A 26,600-nucleotide genomic window follows, 5' to 3' on the forward strand; every position below is an offset into this window, starting at 1 on the left:
GTCGGGGTGGAGAGGGCAGGGGATGCTTTACATGTCCTTACTCTGGTACTGTCTCAATCGTTACTGGTTGTTGTAGCAAAGGAAAAAGAGAACAAGAAGAATTATGCTCTGGTTCTTAGGATTTCTGTCCAGAAGTGACAGAGGTCACAACCATTGGTTAAAACAATTCACTTGGCCACACCTCACTTTGAAGGGTCAGTGAGGTATAGTCCCGTAGTATTTTGTATGATGGATATTTTATAACCAAGACACCCGAGGCTCAGGGAAATTAAAAAAACTTGCTCAAGTCACACAGCTAGAGAAAGATGTTATTGTCTGTCTAACATCAAAACCTGACTACTTAACCTCTACACTTGGCTTTTCTCTGACAGTTAATAAAGGATGATGGAAATGATTTAAAATTTCCAAAATAATTCAACAAGATCCTATACCAAAGTATTGTAACAAATTCAGTGACCGTGTGATTGAGGGCAGAGCTTTGTGATACAATGTTGTAAAGACAGAAAACCAAAGGCATGAATAAATAGAGGTGTTTATAAATTGGAGAAGTGAAGTTAATGTTGAACTGGTTTTACTGATGCTTTTAAATGATCTCTATTCTGTTAAGTCTCTAAGTCGCAAGATAATACAAGTACTCTGAGTTTTAAGTGTCCTGAGTGGATAAAGATAAATTAGAGGAAGAAAAATCAGAAAATGTTCTGATAAGCTTTAATGTAAGCAGACAACCAGTTAAGCAGCTGGGAGTAAATATTAATAATCCTGACGTGATCAGTTATAACTCAGGAAATTAGATGAAGAAGTTTATTCAGTGTGATGCTGTGGCTCAGAAGAATTTAAAAGAATCTTAATGTTCCCTTTGGATTAAGAATAGTATTGGAAATATCAATTAGATAATTGCATTAGGCTGTGAATAACTGAGACATGAAAAATAGTGGCTTAACATCTAAGGATGTATTCTCTTAAGATCCTTCAGTGTTTCAACACCATCATGGTTTCCATCTTCAAGGCCACCTTATAACCCAAGATGCTACAGAAGCATCTCTGTTGGAGCCAATTGATTGAATCAACTGCCTTCAAACCGACATCAAGGATATTTCATACACTGTGTCCCTTTGTGACTCACGGTGTAGAATTTAATCACACCAGCTGCAAGGCAGGCTGGGAAATGTGGTTTTAAACCTGGGTGGTGATGCACACAGCTTGCAACTGGGGTTCTGTGCCTAAGGATGAAAAAAAGGAGTATTGAGAGGCAGCCAGTAATGTTTGTATTCCCAGCACCTAGCAAGTTATCTGGCCTATTGACAGTGTCCAGTAAATGCTCAGGGACTGAAGGTTTCTTCATGCACTTTCCTAAAATAACTGCCTCCTCTTTGCCTTACTTGCCTTTGAACCCTCTACCCTTTCCCTTGGGACTTTTGGTTCCGACCTGTCCTCAGACTTTTGCTACTTATTGGCTTCCTTTCCACCTCTACTTTTGTCCTTTTCAATGTTTTTCTCAACATTCCTGTCTTTATTTCCCTTCATCCCCATGTTTTGTTTTGTTTTTTTAAATGGTACTTTGTCAGCCACAGAACTCTAATTCTCACTGCAAAGGATAATTAAAGAGATGAAATAAAAATTACCTAAGTAAACTGATGAATTTTCCTTCTCTTTCGATAACATATTTTAGATCATAATTACCCCAGTATTTATTCAGTTTTCTATTTCCTTTTCTATTTTCTTAATAAATAGATACACATATACTTAATTTTTGCTACACAGAGTGGTGTGTGTGTGTGTGCATGTGTGTGACTTTATTAGTATAACGAAAATGGAAATGTGTAAGAGGGAGTGATGTGACATTAATAAATATGGATGGTCCAGTACACATTTTTGTGAAAATAGGGACATTTTATGAATCTACTGTTTTTCAATACCCTCTTAGAATCTGACATAGGGATTTGAAATGTATTTGTATTCATGAAATGAAAATTATATCAACAGTTAAAATTAAATAATTTTAATTTTTAGAACCCTGGATATGCTGGGCGCCAGGAACTACCAGAGAACTTAAAAATTCAATTTAGAACTGTTGCTATGATGGTTCCTGATAGACAGGTATGCATCAGGATTTAAAAGCATAATACAGTTTATGTTCTTTACCTGTTTTTCACTAAAGTTGAAAAATCTCACTGTATTCATTTTCAGATCATTATGCGAGTTAAACTTGCAAGCTGTGGTTTTCTTGAAAATGTTATCTTGGCTCAAAAGTTTTATGTACTTTACAAACTCTGTGAAGAGCAACTTACTAAACAGGTAACTTTGTATATCTCTTTTCCTCCTAGCAGAAAACTTGTTTTTTAACTTTGCAATTTTACCTTGATACATGCTAATTAGGGAGTTAAAAAATTCCTTGACTCTTTTCTAAAGTATATTTATAATTAATTTGACCTATTAATCATGTATTTTTATTTTATTTTTTTAAAATATTTATTTATTTATTTTATTTTTGGCTGCATTGGGCCTTTGTTGCTGTGCACCGGCTTTCTCTAGTTGTGGCGAGCAAGGGGTACTTTTCGTTGTGGTGCACGGGCTTCTCATTGCAGTGGCTTCTCTTGTTGTGGAGCGCAGGCTCTAGGGTGCGCGGGCTTCAGTAGTTGTGGCGCACGGGCTTAGTTGCTCCGCGGCATGTGGGATCTTCCCGGACCAGGGCTCGAACCCATGTCGCCTGCATTGGCAGGCGGATTCTCAACCACTGCGCCACCAGGGAAGCCCCCTAATTACGTATTTTTAAAACTTTCTTAATTTGAAATAATTATAGATTCACAGGAAGTTGCAAAGACGTGTACAAGAGTTCCTGTGCACTCTTCACTCTGCTTCTCAAAGTGTTGACATCTTATAACTATAGTACAGTAACAAAACCAGAAGATCGACATTGGTACAATAAACAGAAATTACTAAGACTTCACCAATTTTTCATGCGCTCATGTGTCTGTGTGTTTGTGTGTGTGTAGTCTTATGCAAACGTGTAGATTCATGTAACCACCACCACAGCCAACATACACAACTGTTTATCACCACAAGGTTCCCTCCTGCTGCCCCTTTATAGCCACACTCACCTCTCTCCCAAATCCGTATAGCCCCTTGTAGCCCTAATCTTTTCTACATCTCTATAATTTTGTTATTTCAAGAATATTACATAAAGGGAATCACATAGTATGTAACCTGTTGGTCATGCATTTTAAATGGTTGCCACTCAGACTGTATTGTTCTCAAAAGATATTTAAGGTGTGAACACTGTATCACACAGCTTGATCTTTCCAGAGGAGTGATCATTTTTCAGTCAAAGGAAAGGCGGGAGAATCCAGCTAATAAAACTTTGCCACTCAGCCACTCCAAAACTATAGTGTATAAGTATCAGAATATCTACCTATATGTAATACATAGTGAGGCTACATTTAGAATTTTTCAATTGAATAATCTTTTTTCTTTCTTTTCTCATCTTAGGTTCATTATGACTTTGGGTTGAGAAATATTCTATCTGTACTGAGGACACTTGGATCTCAAAAAAGAGCCAGACCAGAAGAGAGTGAATTAAGCACCGTCATGAGAGGACTAAGAGATATGAACCTTTCTAAATTGGTATCTTTCTTCTCTGAATTAATTTCTCTTTCAGGATTTCGACCTGGCTGACAAGTGGGGGTTGGCTTATAGGAGTGCAAGGAAGCTGTTAACATTAAAAACTGCAGGGAAGTGGGACTTCCCTGGCGGTCCAGTGGTTAGGCCTCCACGCTTCCACTGCAGGGGGCACAGGTTCAGTCCCTGGTTGGGGAACTAAGATGCCGCATGCTGTGTGGGCGCAGAAAAAAAAAAAAAAAAAAATTGCAGGGAAGTTACCACTGAGCTGAGCTTTCAGAGGAAGGCAACCCCCCTCCCCCACAAAAAACGCCATGGCTTTGTATGACCCACATGGGCTGCAAATGCATCCTTTTGTCAGTTGTGTGCCATGAAACAGGCTTCATTAGTGGGCTCCAGCCCCCAAATGTCAGTCCATTATTCATAATGTTACACAGATTCTAAATATGAAAATCTGGATTCATAGGGAACCATGAAAGCTTTTTTTTGCTTTCTCTGTATGTGACTAGCTTAGCTATGTCTCTCCCAAAACACCAACACCATTTCTGTTTTCCAAATATGCATTAAAAGTTTGCTGTAGAGATTATAGTAATTATTTCACCGATTTCATGCTTGTCACAATTACAGCCAGGTTGTTTTAAACTGGTTGATGGACAGGTTCATGTGGCTTTTATTCAGGGGCTTCTCTATGCTACATATCATGTCCATGCCCTAGGAGTGCAAGGTTAAGAAAGAAATGGATCTTAGGAGCTCGCATTCTAGTTACAAAACTAACAACTAACATCTGTGTAGTTCATGACTATTACAGAACCTATCCAGGGGTATTGTCTTGTTTGAGTCTTACAGCCACTCTGGGGGATATGGGTGGCTATCGTGCTTATTGCCATTTTCCTTATGGGAGAGGCACGTGTGTAGGACTCACCCATAATCACAGTCAGTTGATAAGCTGGAACAAAAGTCCACGAGACTTTCTGATGCTAAATCCTCTGCTCCCTCCAGAGTATAGCTCACTGCCTCCATTAATAATGGTACTCCTGAAACTTCTAGACGAGAGTTCCAGAAAGTATCCGGAGACCCTCCCCCACCAGAGAATGGGAAAAATTCAGAGGGGGTCAGCAGTTGGGCATGGGGCGATCTCCGTATTAAAGGTGTGGTAAATAAGGATTGGAGTCCATTTACTCCAACTTGCTGCTTTCAAGAGAGACTGAACGCTGCTTTGGTGCAGTTTTCCAGCCGGTGTTGGATGAGCCAGACATGCAGGGTTACAGATCTTTTCCTAATTTAAGTGAAGTGTTAATACTCTCTTCTCATGGGATTGGAACTATTACTTGCATGTTTTTAAGGTTAGTGCATATACCTGTCTGTGGGAAGCAGAACATTCATAGGATAAAGAAATGAGATCAGACCTTGGAGCAGTAGACTGGAGAAGACCTTGAATGCCAGGGAACTTTGGGTGCAATGCTGTAGGTAATGTGGACTCCGTGGTGGTGTTTGGGAGAAAGTACTAGGGCATACACATGTGGCTAGGAGAGTAATAAAATGGTTCTCTGGGCATGAAGTGATAAGTGCTGTGAGCGTCTGCTACAAGCTTCGTTGTTGACTGAATGAGTAAATTTGTTCTCTGCCACCTTAGATTGATGAAGATGAACCCCTGTTCCTCAGCTTAATCAATGACCTGTTTCCAGGATTACAGCTAGATAGTAATACTTACATGGAACTGCAAGCTGCAGTAGCCAACCAGGTTCAACTGGAAGGTTTGATTAACCACCCACCCTGGAATCTCAAGCTTGTGCAGGTAAAACATTTTAAATCTGTTATCAGTATGATGCTCAGTGGGTGTTGTTAAAGATTGTCATTTGAAGAGAAGAACTTGTGAAATTAGTCTTACTGAATGTAAACGTTGAAAGTAAATTAAAACACATCATTGCAAGAAGAGTCCTCAGTGAGAGGTGTTGGTCCCAGGGATGTTAGTGTGGATTTATACTAATCAAGCAGTTACTGAAGTTACTTGCACCTGATGAGGTTAGGTTAGGTGGTAGCCAGAATCTCGAGAACAGCTGGGAGGGGATAGTAGGTTATAAAAACGCAGGGAGATGGAATGACCCAGCTGGCTCTTGTGCCAGTCGGGCAGCATCTCCCATAGCTTGGGGCCTTCATAGGGCATGGAGCCTGAGGAATCTGGGGGTGGTACTTTGCTCCTGCTTTGTGTGTGGGCATGTTCACACCTAAACTCAATCCTTTGCCTGTGTCTCTTGGTGTGTTTCTGTCCGTCACATTTCATCCTTGTGACAACCTACCAGTGATTTTACCAAGCAGAGCCAAGAAGCTGTAGCAGAGATGCTGCATTAAATCCCCACGAGCCTGATGCATTGCGGGTATTTTCCAGGGCTTTTGGAAAATGAAGGTGCCGAAATTGTGGAGAGTGTTAAAAACTTCATTTGAAAAAGAGCGATTCTTTTTTTAACTTACTCTTCTTGCCACATTGTAAGCAGTTCAAGTGTATGAGACAGATCCAAATCTTACAAGGAAATATATAGGGAAAAAAAATCAAAGTGTTTTTCATCATCTATGTTTGGGAAACCATTAAACATTTTTTTTAAATTTCTGGGAAAACGTCATTTTACATGTGATATGTATACAGTATATTGAGTACTGAAATCTTAGTCACCTCATTTGGTGGGGCACTAGAATATTGTGTTTTTATTTAATGTCAAACACATTATTGGCGAGTATAATATGGCCAGTACCTCTGCTGCTTTTAAACTATGGATTACAGAGGTAATACATTTCTACCTAAAATGTGAGGAGAATAACTCAAATTTTACCTCTGATCAGCTGTGAGACCTTTGAATTGTTATTTTTATTAAAAGAAAAGATAGACAGGAGATTGTAATAGACACTGTCCATGTCCTTACTATGTCTTCTTGAATCTCTTTTACCATATCCATGCGCCCCTTCCCCCACTTCTAGAACTGTGATTCCAATCCCACATATATATACCACTCTCTGCAGGAGGGTTCACCAACCCCACATTTTTTGGCAGGCACAAAGCGCAGGCAGTGCATGGGAGTTTATTTTCCCCTGCTCCCAAAATAACCTTCTTTAGTTAAGGAGTTGTGGGTGATATAGTAGGAAAGTCAAGCTCTCCTGCTTCCAGATGGAACAAACACAGAGGTGTGACTTATGTTCCAAAGTGCCCTGCAGGGCCAGTCTTAAGTCTCCCTGCTACAGGATTTTGTCCTCAATCACACCTTGTTTGACCTCTCCCCATTCTGTCCTGCTTCCCTTACTCCATTAAAAGTTTCCCTGGTGAACACTCACTTGCACAGGACTCCCCACCTCGAGGCGTGCTTCTGGGGAACCGGAAGCCTGGTGTGTGTGTAACTTGGGTCTTGGCTGAGTTGGTTTGTACTGCTGCTTTCTACCACGGGGGGGCAATATCACCACACAAACTGCTCCTTATGCATCAGCAAACTAAAATCACAAGGAACAGTAGTTTGAGACCCCAAAACTAGATCCTGAATTAACTATTTCCAAAATGTAATTAAAGTTCCACATTGTCATTACTTTATCACTTATATCGTTTTATAACGTGCCGCTCATTTGCTATCCACCTCTAGTAAGACAAAAAAAACTTTTGGGGGGGCATATTCTCTTCTTTTAAATAGTGAACAAGTTACTTTAATGAAAAGCCTATTTAGAGCCTTTAAAATTTCTGCACAAAACTTCTATGAATGTCATAAGTTACATTTTTCAATGGATTATCTCATTGTGTAGTTATATGAGACGTCTCTGGTACGCCATGGTTTGATGACTCTTGGGCCCAGTGGTTCTGGGAAGACAACCGTTATAACAATCCTGATGAAGGCACTAACAGAATGCGGGAGGCCTCATAGAGAAATGCGAATGAATCCAAAAGCTATTACGGCTCCTCAGATGTTTGGCAGACTGGACACGGCGACCAATGATTGGACAGATGGGATTTTTTCTACTCTGTGGAGAAAAACATTAAAAGCTAAAAAGGGTACACATAAACTCTTTTCTGGTGATCATTCTTTTCCCCTGCCAGTTTATCAATAACACAGTATTGGTTTAATTTTCTGTTTTGATTATCTGCAGGTGAAAAGTGATTTTCTGTTTTCATTATTGGCAGGTGAAAACATTTTCCTCGTTTTAGACGGCCCTGTTGATGCCATTTGGATCGAGAACTTAAATTCCGTGTTGGATGACAACAAAACCCTCACACTGGCCAATGGAGATCGCATCCCCATGGCCCCTAATTGTAAGCTTTTGTTTGAAGTCCACAATATTGAGAACGCCTCTCCGGCCACGGTTTCTAGGATGGGCATGGTCTACATCAGCAGCTCTGCTCTCAGCTGGAGGCCAATACTGCAGGTGGGGACGACAGACCCACAGAAGCGCGTTCAGTGTATTTCCACGTCTCACTCTCTTATAAACAGAGACTCTGTTTCTTTGCTGCAGGCGTGGTTGAAGAAGCGTACTACACAGGAAGCTTCTGTATTCCTAAGTCTGTATGATAAAATATTTGAGGATATATATACATTTATGAAACTGAGCCTCAGTCCAAAAATGCAACTCTTAGAGTGCAACTATATTGTGCAAGTAAGTTGTTTTCTTTGTACATTCACGACTTAGATGTGAGATTTCCACCCCCCCACACACACACCACTCAGTTGCAGTTTAGAGGTATCTGAGATGGAAAATTCACGCAGTCCATCAGAATCTTTTTGTGATGTGGAAGTGAAGCCTCTGAGAAGTTTGATTCCTATTAAAGATCTTATTGGCGCTCTTACTGCCATCTCTTCATGAGTTTCACTTCCCAGGGCGGTATTGTCAGGGGAAGAGGAATGAACTATCTTTCCCATCGTCAAGCTTAGCATAACCTTCCCAGAAAGAGTGTCCAAAAATGAGAGTAGACTAAATAAATAAAGCTGGAAGTTCTACAGAAAAGCACAACAAGGAGCTGGTGGCAAGCAGGAAAATTTGGGTGGCAGTCTTGGCTTTGCAAATTTACTACACATATTAGATAGGGAAAACCTTTGAACAATTCTCCAAGTATTTTGTAGAATTATGTTTTTCCCCCTCTTCTCAGTTTTTCTTATTAGTCTTTGGAAGAAACAGAACCAAGCATAGATTTTTCAGAGGCTCTCCTGATTCTAGTCCATAGGTGATCTCTCATTATCCCATTCTAGTGCTTTGATTCTCTCCTAGTGTCAGGGATGTCAGTCAGGGAGGGTGGGTAGCTTAGAACTGATATATGAGGCCCAAATTAAGTGCAAATCTTATCTTGAAATAATCTTGTTATGAAAGACAAAGGATATCTTACTGTAGGTACATTTCTTTCTGATGCCATATGGGGTTTGGCACACTTTTTATTAGAGGGGCAAATAAGTGTTTTAGACTTTGCACAACTTTCTGTCTCAGCCCCTCAGCACTTCAGTTGCGTTGCAAAAGCGGCCAGACGCAATGAACTAGTGTGACTGTGTTTCAGTAAAACTTTATTTGCCAAACAGGTGGCTGGCCCCTGGGGCACAATTTGCTGAGCCTTACAACGTGTTAAAATAAATAAAATCTTTGATCTATAAAATTTGGAATACCCAAACTTTAGAACCAGAAGCTACCTTAGGGAACATCTAGTCTAGGCCTTTTGCTTTTTAGATCAGGAAACTGAGACTCAGAGATGTTAGTGGCATGAGCCGGGATACCTCCAGATTCCCAGTTTGGCATCCTTTCTGCTAGATCATGCAGTCCGCCTAAAGCACAATGGCCTTTCTTCTAAATGCTGCTAGCTGTAGGACACTGATCAAGCAATATCTGGAGATATATTTGTTTTCTTCTGTCTTTCTCTCCTTTTAAATTTATTATTGTTTTTAAATGTTTATTTAAAATATCTAAATACAAACCTTTATTTTATTGTATTTTAAATATTTTCAGTCTCTCAATCTTCTGGAAGGTTTAATTCCCTCCAAAGAAGAAGGTGGCATTTCATGTGTCGAACATCTTCATAAATTATTTGTGTTTGCTCTAATGTGGAGTTTAGGAGCCCTTCTGGAATTGGAAAGCAGAAACAAGCTTGAAGCCTTTTTACGAAATCATGAAAGCAAGTTAGACTTACCAGAAATACCTAAGGGCACGAATCAAACCATGTATGAGTTTTATGTTACTGATTATGGTAAGCACAGTGACTTATACCTGAAATAAAATGACATTTTTTTTAATGGAAAAAAGATAAACTCTGTAAACTCTTCTGTGGGGAAATATTAAACCAATCATGAATAACATAATTGCTAATACCATTTTTAAAGGGCATATATGCAAGGAACAGTAGGATTTTGCATATGGGCCAGGCTGGGAACAGTTATAGAGGCTCTTGACTTCTCCTCCTTTTGCGGTGGTCTCAGTGAAATCTAACATAAATAAGTTAGCAACACTTCTTTCAGCATCTATTTTTCTCTTACTTGAAGAGGAAGGGTAGCAGTATAGAGAACACAGATTCTTCATGTTGCAAAGCATGGTAATTAATGCTCATGACAGATCAGTCTTAGAACTTCTCTGTTGGAAATGTCAGAATAAGCAGAGAATGAACCAAGCAGATGGGATCCTACTTACACGTCGCAGACTCGGCAAAGTCCAGTGCTGTCACCTCAGCCCCCTAGCCTCCTGTGTGTGGTAGGGCCCAGCTCACCTCTCCCTAAAAGAAACTAACAATTAAATGCACCCTTAAATCTAGCTATGAATTCTCTTAGAATCTAGAGCCAATCCAAAGATGGTTCTTTGAAAAGATCGATAAAATTCGTAAATCTCTTACCAGAGATATCAGGGGAAAAAAAAGAGAAGACATAAATTACCATGATTCAGAATGAAGGAAGGAACATTACTACAAACCCTAAAGACATTAAAAAATAAGAAGTGAGTATTAGAAACAAAATAAGAAGTGAATATTAGAAACAATGTCAATGTTATACATTTGACAATGTAGATGAAATGGATAAATTCTCTGAAAGACACAAACGACCAAACCTCATCAAGAAGAAATAGATATCCTAAGTATCCCTATATCTACTAAAAATTTTTGATTTATAGTTAAAAACCTTCCCACAGAGAAAACTGCAGGCCCAGATGACTTCACTGGTGAAGTACATCAAATTCTTAAGAAAGAAATAATACCAATTCATTCTGCATAAACTCTTCCAAAATATAGAAAATGTAAGGAAGAAACACTTCCCATCCCACCTTACAAGGGTTTGTAAGTGTTGTCCTGATACCAGAAACAGAGAAAGACATTACAAGAAAAGAAAACTATAGACCATTATCCCTCAAGCATATTGACACACATTTCTTAATACAATTTTAACAAATGAAATTCAATAGTATATAAAAGGATAACATATTGAGTTCCAGTGGGTATTTATTCTAGGGATGGAAGGTTGGATTAACATTTAAAAACCAGTCAATGTAATTCACCATATTAATAGAGTAAAAACCAAACAAATTATATAGTCCTCTAAATCAATGCAAAAAGAGCACTTGGGGACATCCCTGGTGGTCCAGTGGTAAGACTCTGTGCTCCCAATGCAGGGGGCCTAGCTTCGATCCCTGGTTGGGGAACTAGATCCCACATGCCTGTCGCAACTAAGAGTCCACATGCCACGACTAAGAGTCTGTGTGTCGCAACTAAGAAGTTTGCATGCCACAAGGAAGATCCCACGTGCCGCAACTAAGACCTGGCATGGCCAAAATAAATAAATAAACATTTTTTTAAAAAAGCATTTGATGAAATTGTACATCCTTCCATGATAAAACAGTACACTAGGAATAGAAACTTTATCATTCTGATAAAGAATATCTGCAAAAAAATCTAACATTATACTTAATGGTGAAAGACTGAATACTTTCTTCCCAAGATCAGGAACCAAGACAAGAATATTCTTTTCTCACCACTTCTATTAGACGTTGTACTACAGGTTCTAGCCAGTGCAATAAGACAGTAAATAAATAAACATGAACAAACAAATGAAATACCTATAGATTGGAAAAGAACACGTAAATCTCTCTTTATTTGCAGATAATATAACCATCCTCTAAAAAATTAGAACTAGTAAATGAGTTTATCAAGGTCACAGAATGAAAGAACAATGTATAATAATAATTTGTATTTCTACATGCTCACAACAAATTGGAAATTGAAATTTTAATATACCATTTAAAATAGCATTCAAAAAATGAAATATATAGGGATAAATTTAACAAAATATGTGTAAGATCTGTATACTGAAAACCACAAAATTGCTGAGAGAAATAAATGGAAAGCTAAATCACATTTACAAATCAGAAAACTCAGTATTGTTAAGATGTTATTTCTCTCCAAATTGATCTACAGATTCTGTGCAATCATAGTGAGAATTCCAATAGACTTTTTTTGGTTGAAATTTATAACTGAATTATAAAATTTTATGGAAATGCAAAGGATTTAGAATAACCAAATCAATTTTTTTTTTTTTTTTTTTTTTTTTACCATGGCTCACGGGCACAGCCGCTCCGCGGCATATGGGATCTTCCTGGACCGGGGCGCGAACCTGTGTGCCCTGCATCGGCAGGCGGACTCTCAACCACTGCGCCACCAGGGAAGCCCCCAAATCAATTTTTAAAAAACAAAGTTGGAGCACTCATACATCCTGATTTCATTAAAATCTATTTGAAAGTCACTATGAAAATAAAATTCCCATTCCAGCCACAGAATGGGAAGAAATGTTTGAAAAATATGTATCTGATAAAAGAATTTTATCCAGAGTACATAAAGAACTCTTGCAATTCAATAATAACAAGCGGCCAGCCAATCCAAATTTCTTAAATAGGCAATAATTTTAAATAGATGCTACACCAAAGAAGATTTATGAATGGTGAAAAAAGCACATGAAAAGATATTCAACATGATTGGTCATCAGGGAAATGCAAAATCATTACACAGACACTAGAATGACTAAATTCTAATTAATTTAATGGCTAAAATTAAAAGGTTACTAATACCAAATATTGGAGAGAATGTGGAACAAGTGGAGCTCTCACATCCAATAGTATATCCACTCTGCTAACTACACAACGGTACACAATATACAGCCACTTTGAAAAACACTTCGGCAGTTTCTTAGAAGTTAAACATGCACTTAACCCTAGAACTCTGTAATTTGCAAGGAAAGTTGAAATTGAGGTTATTCCCCCAGTGATGAATGTTTGCTTTGCTACTATCAAATGTGTGCTCCTCTGCTCTCTTTCCATGCATTCTGCATACACAGTAACTTTTTTGTACAATTCTGAATCATGGTATCTTTTGGAAGATCTTTAAAATGGCAGTTAAATTCAAGAATGCAATACCAACGATGCAAGTCATTCAATTTAAATGGCAAAATTAAAAAAAAATTCTCATCAAGTTTGCATAGCCAGCAGCGATTCCGACATAATAGATTGAAAGGAGCGTTCCAGAGATGATAAAATGTAAATAAAATATTTTTCTTAGAATTGATGAAATGCACTTACAATAATTGTTATAACAATAATATCAGTCAGTAAATTAGCAGTGACTATAAGTCAGGAATCTGGGCACTCTGTTAACACTAGTTTTAGGGCCAGGTTTATTTTTTCCCATTTCTCATGGCAAACATCCTATGTCCAGTAATCTACAATCCCTTTTTTGGTCTTTCCCATCCTTTTAGTTAATGTGATTTTCCTACTAGATACTAAACATGTCATTGGTTGTAATTCCATCTCAGACCAAGATCTCTCTAGATAAATAATTAGCAATTTAAAGCTGACTTTGTAAAGAGGCAAAAACAAATTTAAATTATCAAATGCCACATACATTAGATAAGCAGATATGTTAACGTGTTTTACAAAAATGTTTTAAATGTTTATGTATTTCTGTTAATTGTTTATAGCACTTGTGTTTTGTATTGAGATAACTTCTGAAGAATGCAGTTTTATTAAGATCAGCTTTAATTATTGTATAGGTGATTGGGAGCATTGGAGTAAGAAACTTCAGCCATATTATTATCCAACTGACCGTGTTCCGGAATATTCATCAATTTTGGTTCCAAATGTTGACAATGTTAGAACAAATTTTTTGGTAGACACCATTGCAAAACAGCATAAAGTAAGTTTGATAGTTTTGTCGACTGAAAAAAAAATGCACAACCTAAAAGTTGAGAGTTATGTTTTATTTGGTGGACATTCTTAGGACTTCAAGCCTGGGACACAGCATCTCAGATAGCACTGAGAAAAATGTTCCAAAGAGGCAAGGCGGGTGGGGGGAAGCCAGAATATACAGAAGTTTTTGCAACAGAAGACCAGGTAGTTGGAGCACCAAAGAATTACCGTTAATGAAAAAAACCCCAGATATCTCAAGTTAAGGAATTTAGTGCTTTTCTGGGTATGGGAAGATACAAGAGTCTGGGCTCACTGAAATCATCCCTTTGGTACACACCTCAGCTATCTGGGGCCAGTATCCCGTGTTTTCTCTTCCTGGGTCTCCTCAGGGTGCGCCGTCTGGGTGGCTGTAATGCAGTGGCTTGATGGCTGCAACATCCTCATTTACTGATATGGCAGGCAATATTTTAGTTTTCAGTTTCTTAGATTATTGCAAACCATGTAAGAAACACATCCCTTTTTACACCTATTGGTGGAAAAATTAAAGTACAAGGGGCCAGAGGTGGTGTCATTTCAGGGAAACCTATTTGGCAAATGAACTCCAGGTCCCAAGATTCACTCCAACTCAATCTTCCCTGAAATGCTGACTTCCAGCGTGCTAAGGAAAGTGGGTATCTGCTTACAAAGTCCTTCCAGTGGTTACGAGACTGCTCACCCACACTTTCTTCCAGCACTTTTATAGCATATATTTTACATTTAAATCTTTAATTCCACTAGGATTTATTTTGATGTAGGTCTAATCCTTAAAAGTAATCAAAAATTAGTTGTATTCGTTTATAGAATGAAAGAATGGCTACTAGAACCTTAATATATTTAAAACTAAACATCTTATAACACCTTTCAACATGATTATCCTACGATTGCAGGCTGTTTTACTCACGGGGGAGCAGGGAACTGCAAAAACTGTAATGATTAAGGCCTATTTGAAAAAATATGACCCCGAAATACAGTTATCTAAAAGTCTGAACTTTTCATCTGCCACAGAACCAATGATGTTTCAGGTAAAACTCATCACTTGCTGCAGTCATTATCATATTAAATATATTAAGTGATTGATACAATAAAATCTGTATGCAAATAAAACATTGATATATATATATAGTTGTCCCTCAGTATCCATGGGGGATTAGTGCCGGGATCTCTGCTGGTATCAAAATCTGTGGATGCTCTAGTCCCTTACATAAAATGGGTAGTGTCTGCATATAACCTGTGCACATCCTTCCATATACTCCAAAATAATCTCTAGATTACTTACAATACCTAGTACAATGTAAATTCTATGTAAATAGTTGTAAATGCAATATAAGTGCTAAGTAAATAGTTTCCAGTGTGAGGCAAATTCAGGTTTTGCTTTTTGGAACTTGCTGGAATATTTTTTTCCAAATACTTTTGATGGAAGTTGGTTGAATCCAAGGATGTGGAAGCTGTGGATATGAAGGGCTGACTGTATCTCTCTCTCTCTCTCTCTCTCTCTCTCTCTCTCTATATATATATATATATATATATATATCTCAAAAGAATTGGTGTTTAAGTTGGCATTCAGCTGTTTAACCTTCCTAAGGCTGACCCTGAGGCCAAATCCAAATAGCATGTTTTGGCCTAATATTGAAGCTGAAGCTGAACATTGGAATGTCTTTTAATATAAATTAATGATTAATATTCCAACAACTTATTTTTTAAAGTTTGCAATATTTATTTTAATAACAATATTTACATATATTAAATAAATAAGTCAATTATATTCTACTCTGAAAAGCATGTTCATCATTTTTAGAAATGGATTGAAATGTAATGCATAAGACAGACTATTTCCTTTTCTCTAGAGAACAATTGAAAGCTATGTGGATAAGAGGATGGGAAGCACATATGGGCCGCCTGGAGGCAGAAAAATGACTATATTTATTGATGATATTAATATGCCCATGATTAATGAATGGGGAGATCAGGTAGGACTAAAATATCTCATGTAAATGATATTTAATCGGTATTCTTAGTGACATATGAAAAGATCAATAACTGTCACTTTATTAAGCCTAGTAACAATTCTCAGTCTTTTTTGGCTTCTTGGTTATAGATGACATTCTTCCTTCTTGAAATCCCTATATGCTTCCCCCCAACACTCCCTCTGCCTCTCTGGCTGCTTGATTTCAATGTGCTTTCTGGCTTTCTTCTTCCTTTCCCCAGGGTTTTATCTTTGTTCTCTTATTTCCCACTCTATATACTCTCTCCCAGGAGTACCTGATGTTTAGAAAACACTTTTTTTTTTTTTTTGGCTGCGCCGCACAGTATGCGGGATCTTAGCTTCCTCACCAGGGATTGAACCCGTGCCCCTGCAGTAGAAGCACAGAGTCCTAACCACTGGACCACCAGGGAGTTCCCAGAAAACAATTTTTAAAAAAATCCAAAACTCTGCCATGCACCACTGTCCTACTTGTGATCGTCTGTCATCCCCAGACTCACTCCCCTTAGAGGACCTCACAGTTGCTGCCAGGGTTCTGCCTGTTCCTGGTGGGATCCCCAACACGTCCTCCCACCACCGTCTACTGCCTCATCAACACCATCAATCTAGAGCCCACCAGGACCCGTCACATCCCTTCCACCCTTTTTCCTGGTTCACCTCAGCCATCACCAGGATGTCAGGACTCCCAGGTCTGTCCGTGCTCATCCTGACACTAAACCCCATCAGTCCTGCTTGGCCCTTGTCTGGCCCCATCTCCTACTTTCCCCACTCCTGAAAACTTTCTGTGTGCCCTTGGCAGCCATGGTTCATCCACAAAATCCCCTGTAAATTCAGCTTCTTCTCTGAGCTTTTCCCTCACCTTCTTGCTCTAATGGAAACCCAGGATGCTGATTTCCCTGCAGACTTCTCAACTGCAGGTGAGGGAGATGTCCTTCTCCGTTCTCATTGCCCTCTTCCCTGAAAACCTATCACTCTGACCTCACACCCACATGTTGTTGCAGTCATCTTGGACCGTTGGGTCACACCCATCCCTCCCCGAAGATTTCAGTCCCCAGATGATTGTTACTCTCTCCAGGGCTGTCCCATTCTCCGGGGCCAGCTTCATGGTGTGCACAGTGTGTCGTTGCAGAGGGATTCGCACTTCAGAGGAGCTTGCACGTGGTTTAATGCTCTGCTGTCACTGTCTTGAAATTTCTAATAATGATTTTTGAAGAAAGACACTTGAATTTTCATTTTGTCCTGAGCCTCACAGATTATGCAGCCATTCCTGCTTGTCATAATTCTCAGTGATGCCAAAAAATGTCTACGTACATGATCTTGACCTCTTAGTTCCTTGACCTCAACTCCTCCAATGATCATGTCTTCCACTCCGTCTGAAATTACTCATTCATGCAGTCGTACCCTACACCTTGTCATTATCAGTAACTGTGACCTGTTCATTATCTCAATTTCAAGCGTTTTATTCTCTGATCACCATGTCCACATTCTGTAGCTCATTCCCTCTACTACCCAGACTACAGATGGAGCTACCAGCCATTGTTCCTACCATCATTAAATTCTCCTTCATTTCTTCTCATTTCCTCACTTCCTTCCTTTCCAGCTAAAATTCCATAATCCATTATTATAATCACGGTAGCATGCACCCTCTACTCATTTGTGAAAGCCTTAACCACGTTAAATCCTTGTTAAGCCTCTTTGCTCACCAGCCACCTGCACCTATGCAGCCAAACTTGGCTGGAGAAAAACACACAATACTGCTTAAAATCACTTTAAAATCATGATTATGGACCTCAGCTGAGCTCATAATACTACCCAGCAATTATACTGCGTGTTTTGTGTTATATATCTTTATCCTGTCTATTCCTATCCTACATTTACATTCAGGTTCCTTTCATACCGTCTTTTTCTCAGACCTTGGACACCTTCATTTCCTTGCCCTCAGCTGAGCATGAAGTGCTACAGCCTTCTTCCTATTCCACTGAGGACACTGATTTTTTTTGTTCCTTTTTCCTTTTCTTATGATCCATTTACTGCAGTCAATTTCTGTGTTCTAGTGGTTACCCGAGACAGTACATCCTACATACGTAGTCAAAAAGAAAGATAATCTAACACTACGTTCCCATTTTGTATATCCAGTGACCTTTGAACACTTTAATTTCCTTTATCTTTCTCCTGATTTATAATTTTATTGTTGACTTGTATTTTAAGTCTATGCCTCTATTTTTATTTTTTATTAGCATAAATTATATCATTCACCTTTATATTGTGTTATGCCAGTTTATTTTTAAAAAATTTTTATTGGACTATAGTTGATTTACAATGTTGTGTTAGTTTCAGGTGTACAGCAAAGTGAATCAGTTATACATATACATATATCCACTCTTTTTTACATTCTTATCCCACAGAGGTCATTACAGAGTATTGAGTAGAGTTCCTTGTGCTATACAGTAGGTCCTTATTAGTTATCTATTTTATATATAGTAGTATGTATATGTCAATCCCAGTCTCCCAATTTATCCCTCCCCCCATTTCCCCTCTGGTAACCATAAGTTTGCCTTCTACGTCTGTGACTCTATTTCTGTTTTGTAAATAAGTTCATTTGTATCATTTTTTTAGATTCTGCATATAAACGATATCATGATATTTGTCTTACGCTGTCTGACTTACTTCACCTAGTATGACACCTGTCGGTCCATCTGTGTTACTGCAAATGGCATCATTTTGTTCTCTTTTATGGCTGAGTAATATTCCATTGTATATATGTAACCACATTCTTCTTTATCCATTCCTCTGCTGATGGGCATTTAGGTTGCTTCCATGTCCTGGCTATTGTAAATAGTGCTGCAGTAAACACTGGGGTGCATGTGTCTTTTCAAATTATGGTTTTCTTCAGATATATGCCCAGGAGTGGGGTTGCAGGATCATACAATAGCTCTATTTTTAGTTTTTTAAGGAACCTCCATACTGTTCTCCATAGTGGCTGTACCAATTTACATTCCCACCAACAGTGTAGGAGGGTTCTCCTTTTCTCCACACCCTCTCCAGCATTTATTGTTTGGAGATTTTTTTTGAGGATGGCCATTCTGACCAGTGTGAGGTGATACCTCATTGTAGTTTTGATTTGCATTTCTCGAATAATCAGTGATGTTGAGCATCTTTTCATGTGCTTTTTGGTCATCTATATCTATTTTTAAAGTGAACTCCCATGAGGCATTATTTTTTACTCTTTTATATATTCATTCTTTGTTTGCATTACACACTTATTTACCACTTTTTTTACTCTTTATTCATTCTTAGAACTTCCTTAGGAGAAAATCTTTTAGTGACAAACTTAGTTTTTTTGTTTGTTTGTTTGGTCTGCAGAAGTCTTTATTTCATCCTCTTTATTTGAAAGACGTTGCTGGATAGAAAAATGTAGGTTGGCAGTTATTTTCTTTCATCACTTTAAATATATGATTCCTATCTTCTGCTTTCCTTGTTGCTGTTGAGAAGTCAACTACCACTTAGTCATTGCACCTGCAATGACTTTCCTTTCTCTGCTTTATTTTCTCCAAAGGACTTATACCATTTTATTTACACACATACGTACATACAGGCATGCACGTGTACCTTTTGTCTCCCATCACAGGAACGTATGCTCCATGAAGACAGGGATTTTTGCCTATGTTACAACAGAGCCAGACACAGAGTAGTGATTGATTAAATGCTTCTTGACTGAAAGAGTGTCATATTACAGGGGCTTGTGTGTCTTCCACTCAAAGATGCCCAGTAGGAATTTGGATATACAGGTGTGGAGTTTAGAAGAGAATCTGAAGCTAGAGTTACAGAGTTGAGATTCTTTAGGATTTAGGGTTGAGATGGCATCCCCTGAAATAGAAAAGAGCCGAGGATGGAACCCTATAGAAGAGTTACATTTGAGGGATGAATGGAGAAAGAATGGCTTGGGAAGTGATCCAAGGTCTCCAGATGAGCCTGGAAAGAACTGAGTCTCTAAAACCAAGAGAGGAAAAAATTTCAATATGGAGGGAATGTTAGCAGTGGTAGAGGCTACAGAGAAGAAAGATAAGGATGTAAAATCCAATACCAAAACATTCAGGAGTAAAACTATCCCATTTTCTGATTTAAGGTATTTTAAACAGTTGAATGTGGAGTGTGAAAGATATAAAACTATAGTAAAACTTGTAACTCTGAGAACTCCTGTAATTGTACCAAATATTCTGTAACTCTCCTATCTAGATTTATCAGCGTGGTAAAGAGCGCATTGGATTTGCACCAGACATCTTCAACTTACAGTTTAGGGTTTATGGGTGGTACCATTTAAGTCAAATTGCCTCGAAGGCAACATTCACAAACACTTCATTGATAAAAGTTGAGCGTTTTCTTCTGATCTCATCTGTACTATTTTATAGGAGCTTTGGAGGAAATGATAGTGATGTGTTACTAAAATGTTACTATATAAAATTCCAGATAACTAACGAGATTGTGCGACAAATGATGGAAATGGAAGGAATGTACAGCTTGGATAAGCCTGGAGATTTCACTACTATTGTTGACGTACAGCTCATAGCGGCAATGATTCACCCTGGAGGCGGTCGAAATGATATTCCTCAACGTTTGAAAAGACAGTTTACGGTGTTTAATTGCACATTGCCTTCAAATGCTTCAATAGACAAAATTTTTGGTATGACTGTTCTTGGTGTTTAATTTTTTATTGCGTTACATAATGGACATAAATCATGCAAAACCTTATTTAAGAGATAAAAAGGCCCTGTCAGAAGTAGGGATTAAATATCCGAAATGGAGAGCTAAATACCAGGGACTAAATACTAAGCAGACTCATGTTTATAGCCTATTGTAAGACTCAGGGATATTTAGAAATAGCCTTGTTGAAGGTTGGCTTTAGAGGTAAGTAAACCTTTGTGTTGTGGTTTTCTTGGCACGATTAATCAGAGAAATTTGGGCTAATGAATGATAGCCCATTGATCAGAGGTTAACAACATAATATACTAAGTCAAATGTAGCACTTTGCTATGTTAATGAAAATGATATTTTGACACCAAATTTAGGCTCACATAAACCATTCCATTAAAATTATGTACATGAAGACATATAAGAGAAACTGACCCATGCATATGTGATCATTAATTATTTGACATAGCAAGTACTGTAGATCAGAAGAGAAAGGCAGACTTCCAAGAAATGGTACCGGGATATTTAGTAATTCTTATGTGAAAGTAATTGAAACTGGACCCCTACCTCACACCAAGCATAAAATCAATACAGAAGGATTAAAGATTTAAATATGGAAGGCAAAGCTGTAAAGCAGTGGAAGAAAATATGGGAAAATATCAGAATGATCTCTGGGTAGGAAAGAACCTCTCAAATGAGACTCAGAAAGCATAGACTGTAAAGGAAGAAAATGATAAATTTGACTAGATTAAAGTTAAGAGCTTTTGTTCAGTTAAAAAGCAACATTAGGGCTTCCCTGCTGGTGCAGTGGTTGGGGAATCCACCTGCCAATGCAGGGGACATGGGTTTGAGCCCTGGTCCGGGAAGATCCCACATGCTGCAGAGCAACTAAGCCCGTGTGCCACAACTACTGAGCCTGCGCTCTAGAGCCTGCAAGCCACAACTACCGAGCCCACATGCCATGACTGCTGAGGCCTGCGTGCCTGGAGCCTGTGCTCCGCAACAAGAGAGGCCACTGTGATGAGAGGCCCGCACACCATGGCGAAGTGTGGCCCCCACTCGCCACAACTAGAGAAGGCCTGCGCACAGCAATGAGGACCCAATGCAGACAAAAATAAATAAAATAAATATATTTTTAAAAAGCAACATTAAAAGAGTAGAAAAAAGACAAGTTGCAAAGTGGAAGAAAAAAATTTCAACACATGTAACAAAGCAAAAAACTCAGTAATCTGAATACTTTAAGAAATCCAAAGAATCAATCAGGTAAAAAGCAAACATCCTAATATAAACATGGACCAAAAGCCAGGCACTTTAAGAAGAGGAAACCATATGGCTAATAAACAAAGGTAAAGATGATAAACATTAGAATTCAGGAATATGGAAATTTAAAACACCAGGAAAAAAACCATTTTATAACCACTAGATTTGCAAAAATGAAAAATTCTGACAAAAAAATCAGGCATTGGTGAAAATGTAAAGCAACTGAGACTCTCTGCCCTGCTGGTGGGAGAATAAATTGCTACGAGCCCTTCATAATGACTGGACATTATTACTGGTAGTAGAACATGTGCACACCCACCGCCACTCCACTTCCAAGTATATACCAGTTCACCATTTTTTTCCTTTATGGTTGTGCTTTATGAGTCTCATTTAAGAAGTCCCTTCCTATCCAGAGGTCATACAGGTATTTGCCTATGTTTCCTTCCAAACGTTATATAGTTTTGCCTTTCGTATTTGAGTCCTTAACCCGTCTGTAGTTGATTTTTCACATGTGCACCAAAAGACTTACACAAGAATGTTCATAGAACAGTGTTCCTGACAGCAAAAACCTTGAAGTAACCCAATTATGTATTGACAGTAAAGTCGGATAAATACATTGTGGCGTGGGCGTACCGTGTAGTGCTCTAGAGCAGTGAATGTGAACGAACACAGCTACATGCTTCAACGTGGATGAAGCCCAGAAATACAATGTTAAGAGAAAAAAAGCATCACAGAGGAGCATATAACATGATTCCATTAAATTAAATTTCAAAAACTAAAGTTAAAAGGAAAAGGTTAAAGTTCAAGAACGTAAGTGCCAAAGCTTTTTTTTGGAAAAGCGAGTTACTGATTCTCACCCAAGTCAGCGCCCTGTCTACCTCTGGAGGGAGGAGGGATTGGACAAAAGAGGCTTCTAATGTACTCAGACAATCTTGTATTCCTCAGTCTAGTGGCTGTACGTGAGTGTTTGATTATTTGTTAAACTTTTATACACTCTTTGATATGATTAATATTGAAAATGAGATATGGAAACAAACCAGAAACCGAGGCTCAGAGAAGTAAGATAACTGCCCAATTAAGGCCATATAGCTAGTGCATGGCAAACGTGTGATGCTGATTCTGTTTTCTGATTCCACATCCCATGCTTCATATATAACACATTTGTGCCACAGGAAGCTGGAGGTCTAGAATCATAGGATTTCAGGAAGCAAAAAGGCCTTACAGGCATCTAGCACAACCAACCATGACTTTGGATAATTTCACGTTCCCTCAAGGCTGCTCTTCTTTGGTCTATGTGAATGAAGCCCAGTTTCTTTAGCTGACCCACCCTTCATAAACCTGCTATGCGTCTCTGAGCAGATATTCGTATTCATTTTCCTCTGAAAATACCATGCTCAGAACTGAACATACTGCTCAACATAGAGTCTCACAGGGACGAAATAGAGTTAAATCTGTTTTTGCAGTCTAACACCAAACACATTTTGGGACTTCAGGAACAGTCTATAACACCGTAGTTCCTGAGGGTGATTATGTCAGATTGTCACTGTGTTGGGTGTTTCCTAGGAACCATTACGTCACCACCCAGGCCAGTGTGTTGGCTGACTGCAGGTCAGGAGATATGGGGGTCCTGATTTCACTTTTGTCAACAACCAATCTGTGTGAACTTGAACAGTTTGCTTTACTTGTCTGTGCCTGGTGTCCTTATCTGTAAGATGAGGAAGTAGTCTCTAAGTTCTTCTCCAGCTCTTCTACTCTTCAGACTGAGGGCTGTTTTACAGGTTCCACAGCCAGGTTTCCTGGGTTCAAACCTCAGATTCACCCACACACAAGGTGGGTGACCTTGGGCAAGTTACTAAACTCATATTAAAATGGGAATAATAATAACCTCTAGGTCCATCTGTGTTGTCACACATGGCAAGTCATGTCAGACAGAAAGACAAATACCTGGGGTCTCACTTATACATGGAATCTGGAAAACAAAACAAATGAACAAACAAAACAAAACAGACACAGACTCATAGATACAGAGAAAAAACTGGTGGTTGCCAGAGGGGAGGAGAATGGGAAAATTGAGTGAAATAGGTGAAGGGGATTCAGAGGTATAAACTTCCAATTATAAAATAAATAAGTCATAGGGATATAATATACAGAATTAGGAATATAGTCAATAATATAGTAATAATTTTGTATAGTGACAAATGGCTACTAGACTTACTGTGGTGATCATTTCTCTAATTGAGGTATAGTTGATTTGCAATGTTGTGTTAGTTTCAGGTGTACAGCAAAGTGCTTCAGTTATACATACATATATAGCTATTTTTTTCTGTTTCTTTTCCTTTTTAGGTTATTACAAAATGTTGGGTATAGTTCCCTATGCTATACAGTAGGTCCTTATTAGTTATCTATTTTATATATAATAGTGTGTATATGTCAATACAAGTCTCCCAATTTATCCCTCCCCACCATTTCCCCCCTGGTAACCTTAAGTTTGTTTTCTGTTTCTGTGGCTCTATTTCTGTTTTGTACATAAGTTCATTTGTATCATGTTTTTTAGATTCCCATATAAGCAATATCATATGCTATTTGTCTTTGCCTGGCTTACTTCACTTAGTATGGTGATCTCTAGTTCCATCCATGTTGCTGCAAATGGCATTATTTCATTCTTTTTGATGGCTGAGTAATATTCCATTGTATATACGTACCACATCTTCTTTGTCCATTCATCTGTCAGTAGACACTTAGTTTGCTTCCATGTCTTGGCTATTATAAATAGTGCTGCTATGAACATTGGGGTGCATGTATCTTTTTGAATTGTGGTTTTCCCTGGATAAATGCACAGGAGTGGGATTGATGGATCATATGGTAAATCTATTTTCAGTTTTTTAAGGAACCTCTGTACTGTTCACTACAGTGGCTGCACCAATTTACATTCCCACCGACAGTGTAGGAGGGTTCCTTTTCCTCCACACCCTCTCCAGCATTTATTATTTGTAGACTTTTTGATGATAGCCATTCTGACCAGTGTGATGTTTTAAATTTGAATCACTGTGTTGTACACCTGAAAACACCAAAATATTATATGTCGACTATACTTCAATAAAAATATAAATAAGAAAACGGGAAGAATAATAATATCTACCTCAGATTCTTTCTTATAGGATGTTGGGAGGATTAAAGGAGTTAATACATATAAAATGCTTATCGCTGCATACTAAGCTTTGCTAGCCCCACTGCTGACTGCCAGTCTTAGCTGATTCCTTGAGAGAAATTCTTCACATCACCTAGCTTAGTCATCTTGTAATGATTTATTCACTGGGATAAACATGTACCTTGTGATCTTATAGTAAGCTCATACCTTCAATCTTGTTTATTTTTCAGGAGTTATTGGCTGTGGGTATTTTGATCCTTGCAGAAAGTTCAAACCCGAAATATGTGAGATGATTGTGAATTTGGTTTCAGCGAGCAGAGTGCTGTGGCAGTGGACTAAGGTACAGAATCATCTGTTGTCAATAATCAGAAAAAAAATGTCAACAATTATTCAGCCTAGTTCTCACCTCATGGCTCATGAAGTTATCATCACATCATGGGTAGTAGTGTTTTTCTGGAAAAGACAAATTAGGTGCTGAAGTAGATTTATGACACCTTTTCCTTCCAGGGAGCAGATATTCTGACTGAATGATGCTTTCCATATATGTGAGATATTACTGTAAACCAGACACGGCATCCAGGATAAAGTAGAGTTTTGCTGAAATGAGAACACTGCTTTTCCACTTGTTACTCTGATTTGTAACTCTTTGTATGTCTGTCTTCCCTACCTGCTGCCAACAGCCGAACTGTGTCAGATACTCAGATGTTCACTGACTGAGGGAATACATGGATTTCCAGATATTCTTAGCGAACCAAGACTTAAAGTCCAACTTGTGGATTTCTCTGAGGTGGAGCATGAATTAGTAAATGGATGGAATGTACTCAACAAAATAGTCTAGATTTTAATACAGAGGTCAATGCCCTAAGTAAAACTCAACAAGCCTTGAGGCTGTCACCAGATGTCTGAAGGCAGACTCATGAAAAAGCAATTAAGGGTAGGTCTGAGATTTGAAAAAAAACACAACAAGATCGATATATTTGCTTAAAAAAATTGGTGAAGGAGATGAGGATTAATTGTCATAGTTCACTATACATTCATTTGGCCACTTACACACCATCTGGGCAGAAGCTTATGTCCTGGGGAAGCTCCAGCATGGAGTTTCAGAAGGTCTGAGTGTCTGAGATAATTTTCTGTGGTAAGGTCCATCTATTTTCCAGTGGGGCTATTTTTCAATTTAATGTGCCCATATTCATATTTTTCTGGAAAGCTTTGGCCTTCCTGGTATCTTTCCATGAAAGCTTCTTTTGTTTTATGAATGTTTATCAGCCTCACTTCCTCACATTTCTTTACCTCTTTAACCCGTTTTGTACAAGTTTTCATTTCCACTGCTCTCATCAAGGTCACCAAATTCCTCAGTCTTGCCAGATTCAAGGGTTGGTTTCTTCTTCCTCTGACTTGACGCTTTAGCAGCGTTTGACGTAAATGATCCTTCTAAACACTTCTTCACTTGTCTTCAGAAGGGCCTCTTGCTCTTGGTTTTCTTCCTACCTCACTGGCTACCTCCTCTAAATACTGGAGTGCACTTGATCTCCATGTTGGGACCTCATCTCTACCTCCATTCGTACTCAGGTAGCCTCATCCAGCTTCATGGCTTTAAACACCATCTCTGTGCTGATGAGTTCAAAGTCAGCACTTCCATCCCAGGCCTCTTTGCCCGGCTCCAGACTTGTTTCTTTCTTTTTTTTTTTTTTTTTTTTTTTTTTGGGG

General features: G+C 38.5%; 1 protein-coding gene across 1 annotated transcript in view; it reads left to right on the forward strand.

The window, feature by feature from the left end:
- DNAH8 (dynein axonemal heavy chain 8) overlaps window positions 1–26,600 on the forward strand; it is a 318,214-nt gene that overhangs the window by 158,210 nt on the left and 133,404 nt on the right. The window contains exons 46-58 of the mRNA XM_024766073.1: window positions 2,011–2,097; window positions 2,188–2,295; window positions 3,487–3,621; window positions 5,249–5,410; window positions 7,393–7,639; window positions 7,769–8,010; window positions 8,098–8,238; window positions 9,571–9,808; window positions 13,641–13,783; window positions 14,703–14,837; window positions 15,660–15,782; window positions 20,264–20,477; window positions 25,124–25,233. Of these exons, the coding sequence (XP_024621841.1) occupies window positions 2,011–2,097; window positions 2,188–2,295; window positions 3,487–3,621; window positions 5,249–5,410; window positions 7,393–7,639; window positions 7,769–8,010; window positions 8,098–8,238; window positions 9,571–9,808; window positions 13,641–13,783; window positions 14,703–14,837; window positions 15,660–15,782; window positions 20,264–20,477; window positions 25,124–25,233 (2,085 nt within the window). The remainder of the gene's footprint in view (window positions 1–2,010; window positions 2,098–2,187; window positions 2,296–3,486; window positions 3,622–5,248; window positions 5,411–7,392; window positions 7,640–7,768; window positions 8,011–8,097; window positions 8,239–9,570; window positions 9,809–13,640; window positions 13,784–14,702; window positions 14,838–15,659; window positions 15,783–20,263; window positions 20,478–25,123; window positions 25,234–26,600) is intronic.

This window comes from Neophocaena asiaeorientalis, unplaced genomic scaffold (assembly GCF_003031525.2).
Source record: "Neophocaena asiaeorientalis asiaeorientalis breed wild unplaced genomic scaffold, Neophocaena_asiaeorientalis_V1.1 scaffold46, whole genome shotgun sequence".
NCBI classification, from domain to species: Eukaryota; Metazoa; Chordata; class Mammalia; order Artiodactyla; family Phocoenidae; genus Neophocaena; species Neophocaena asiaeorientalis.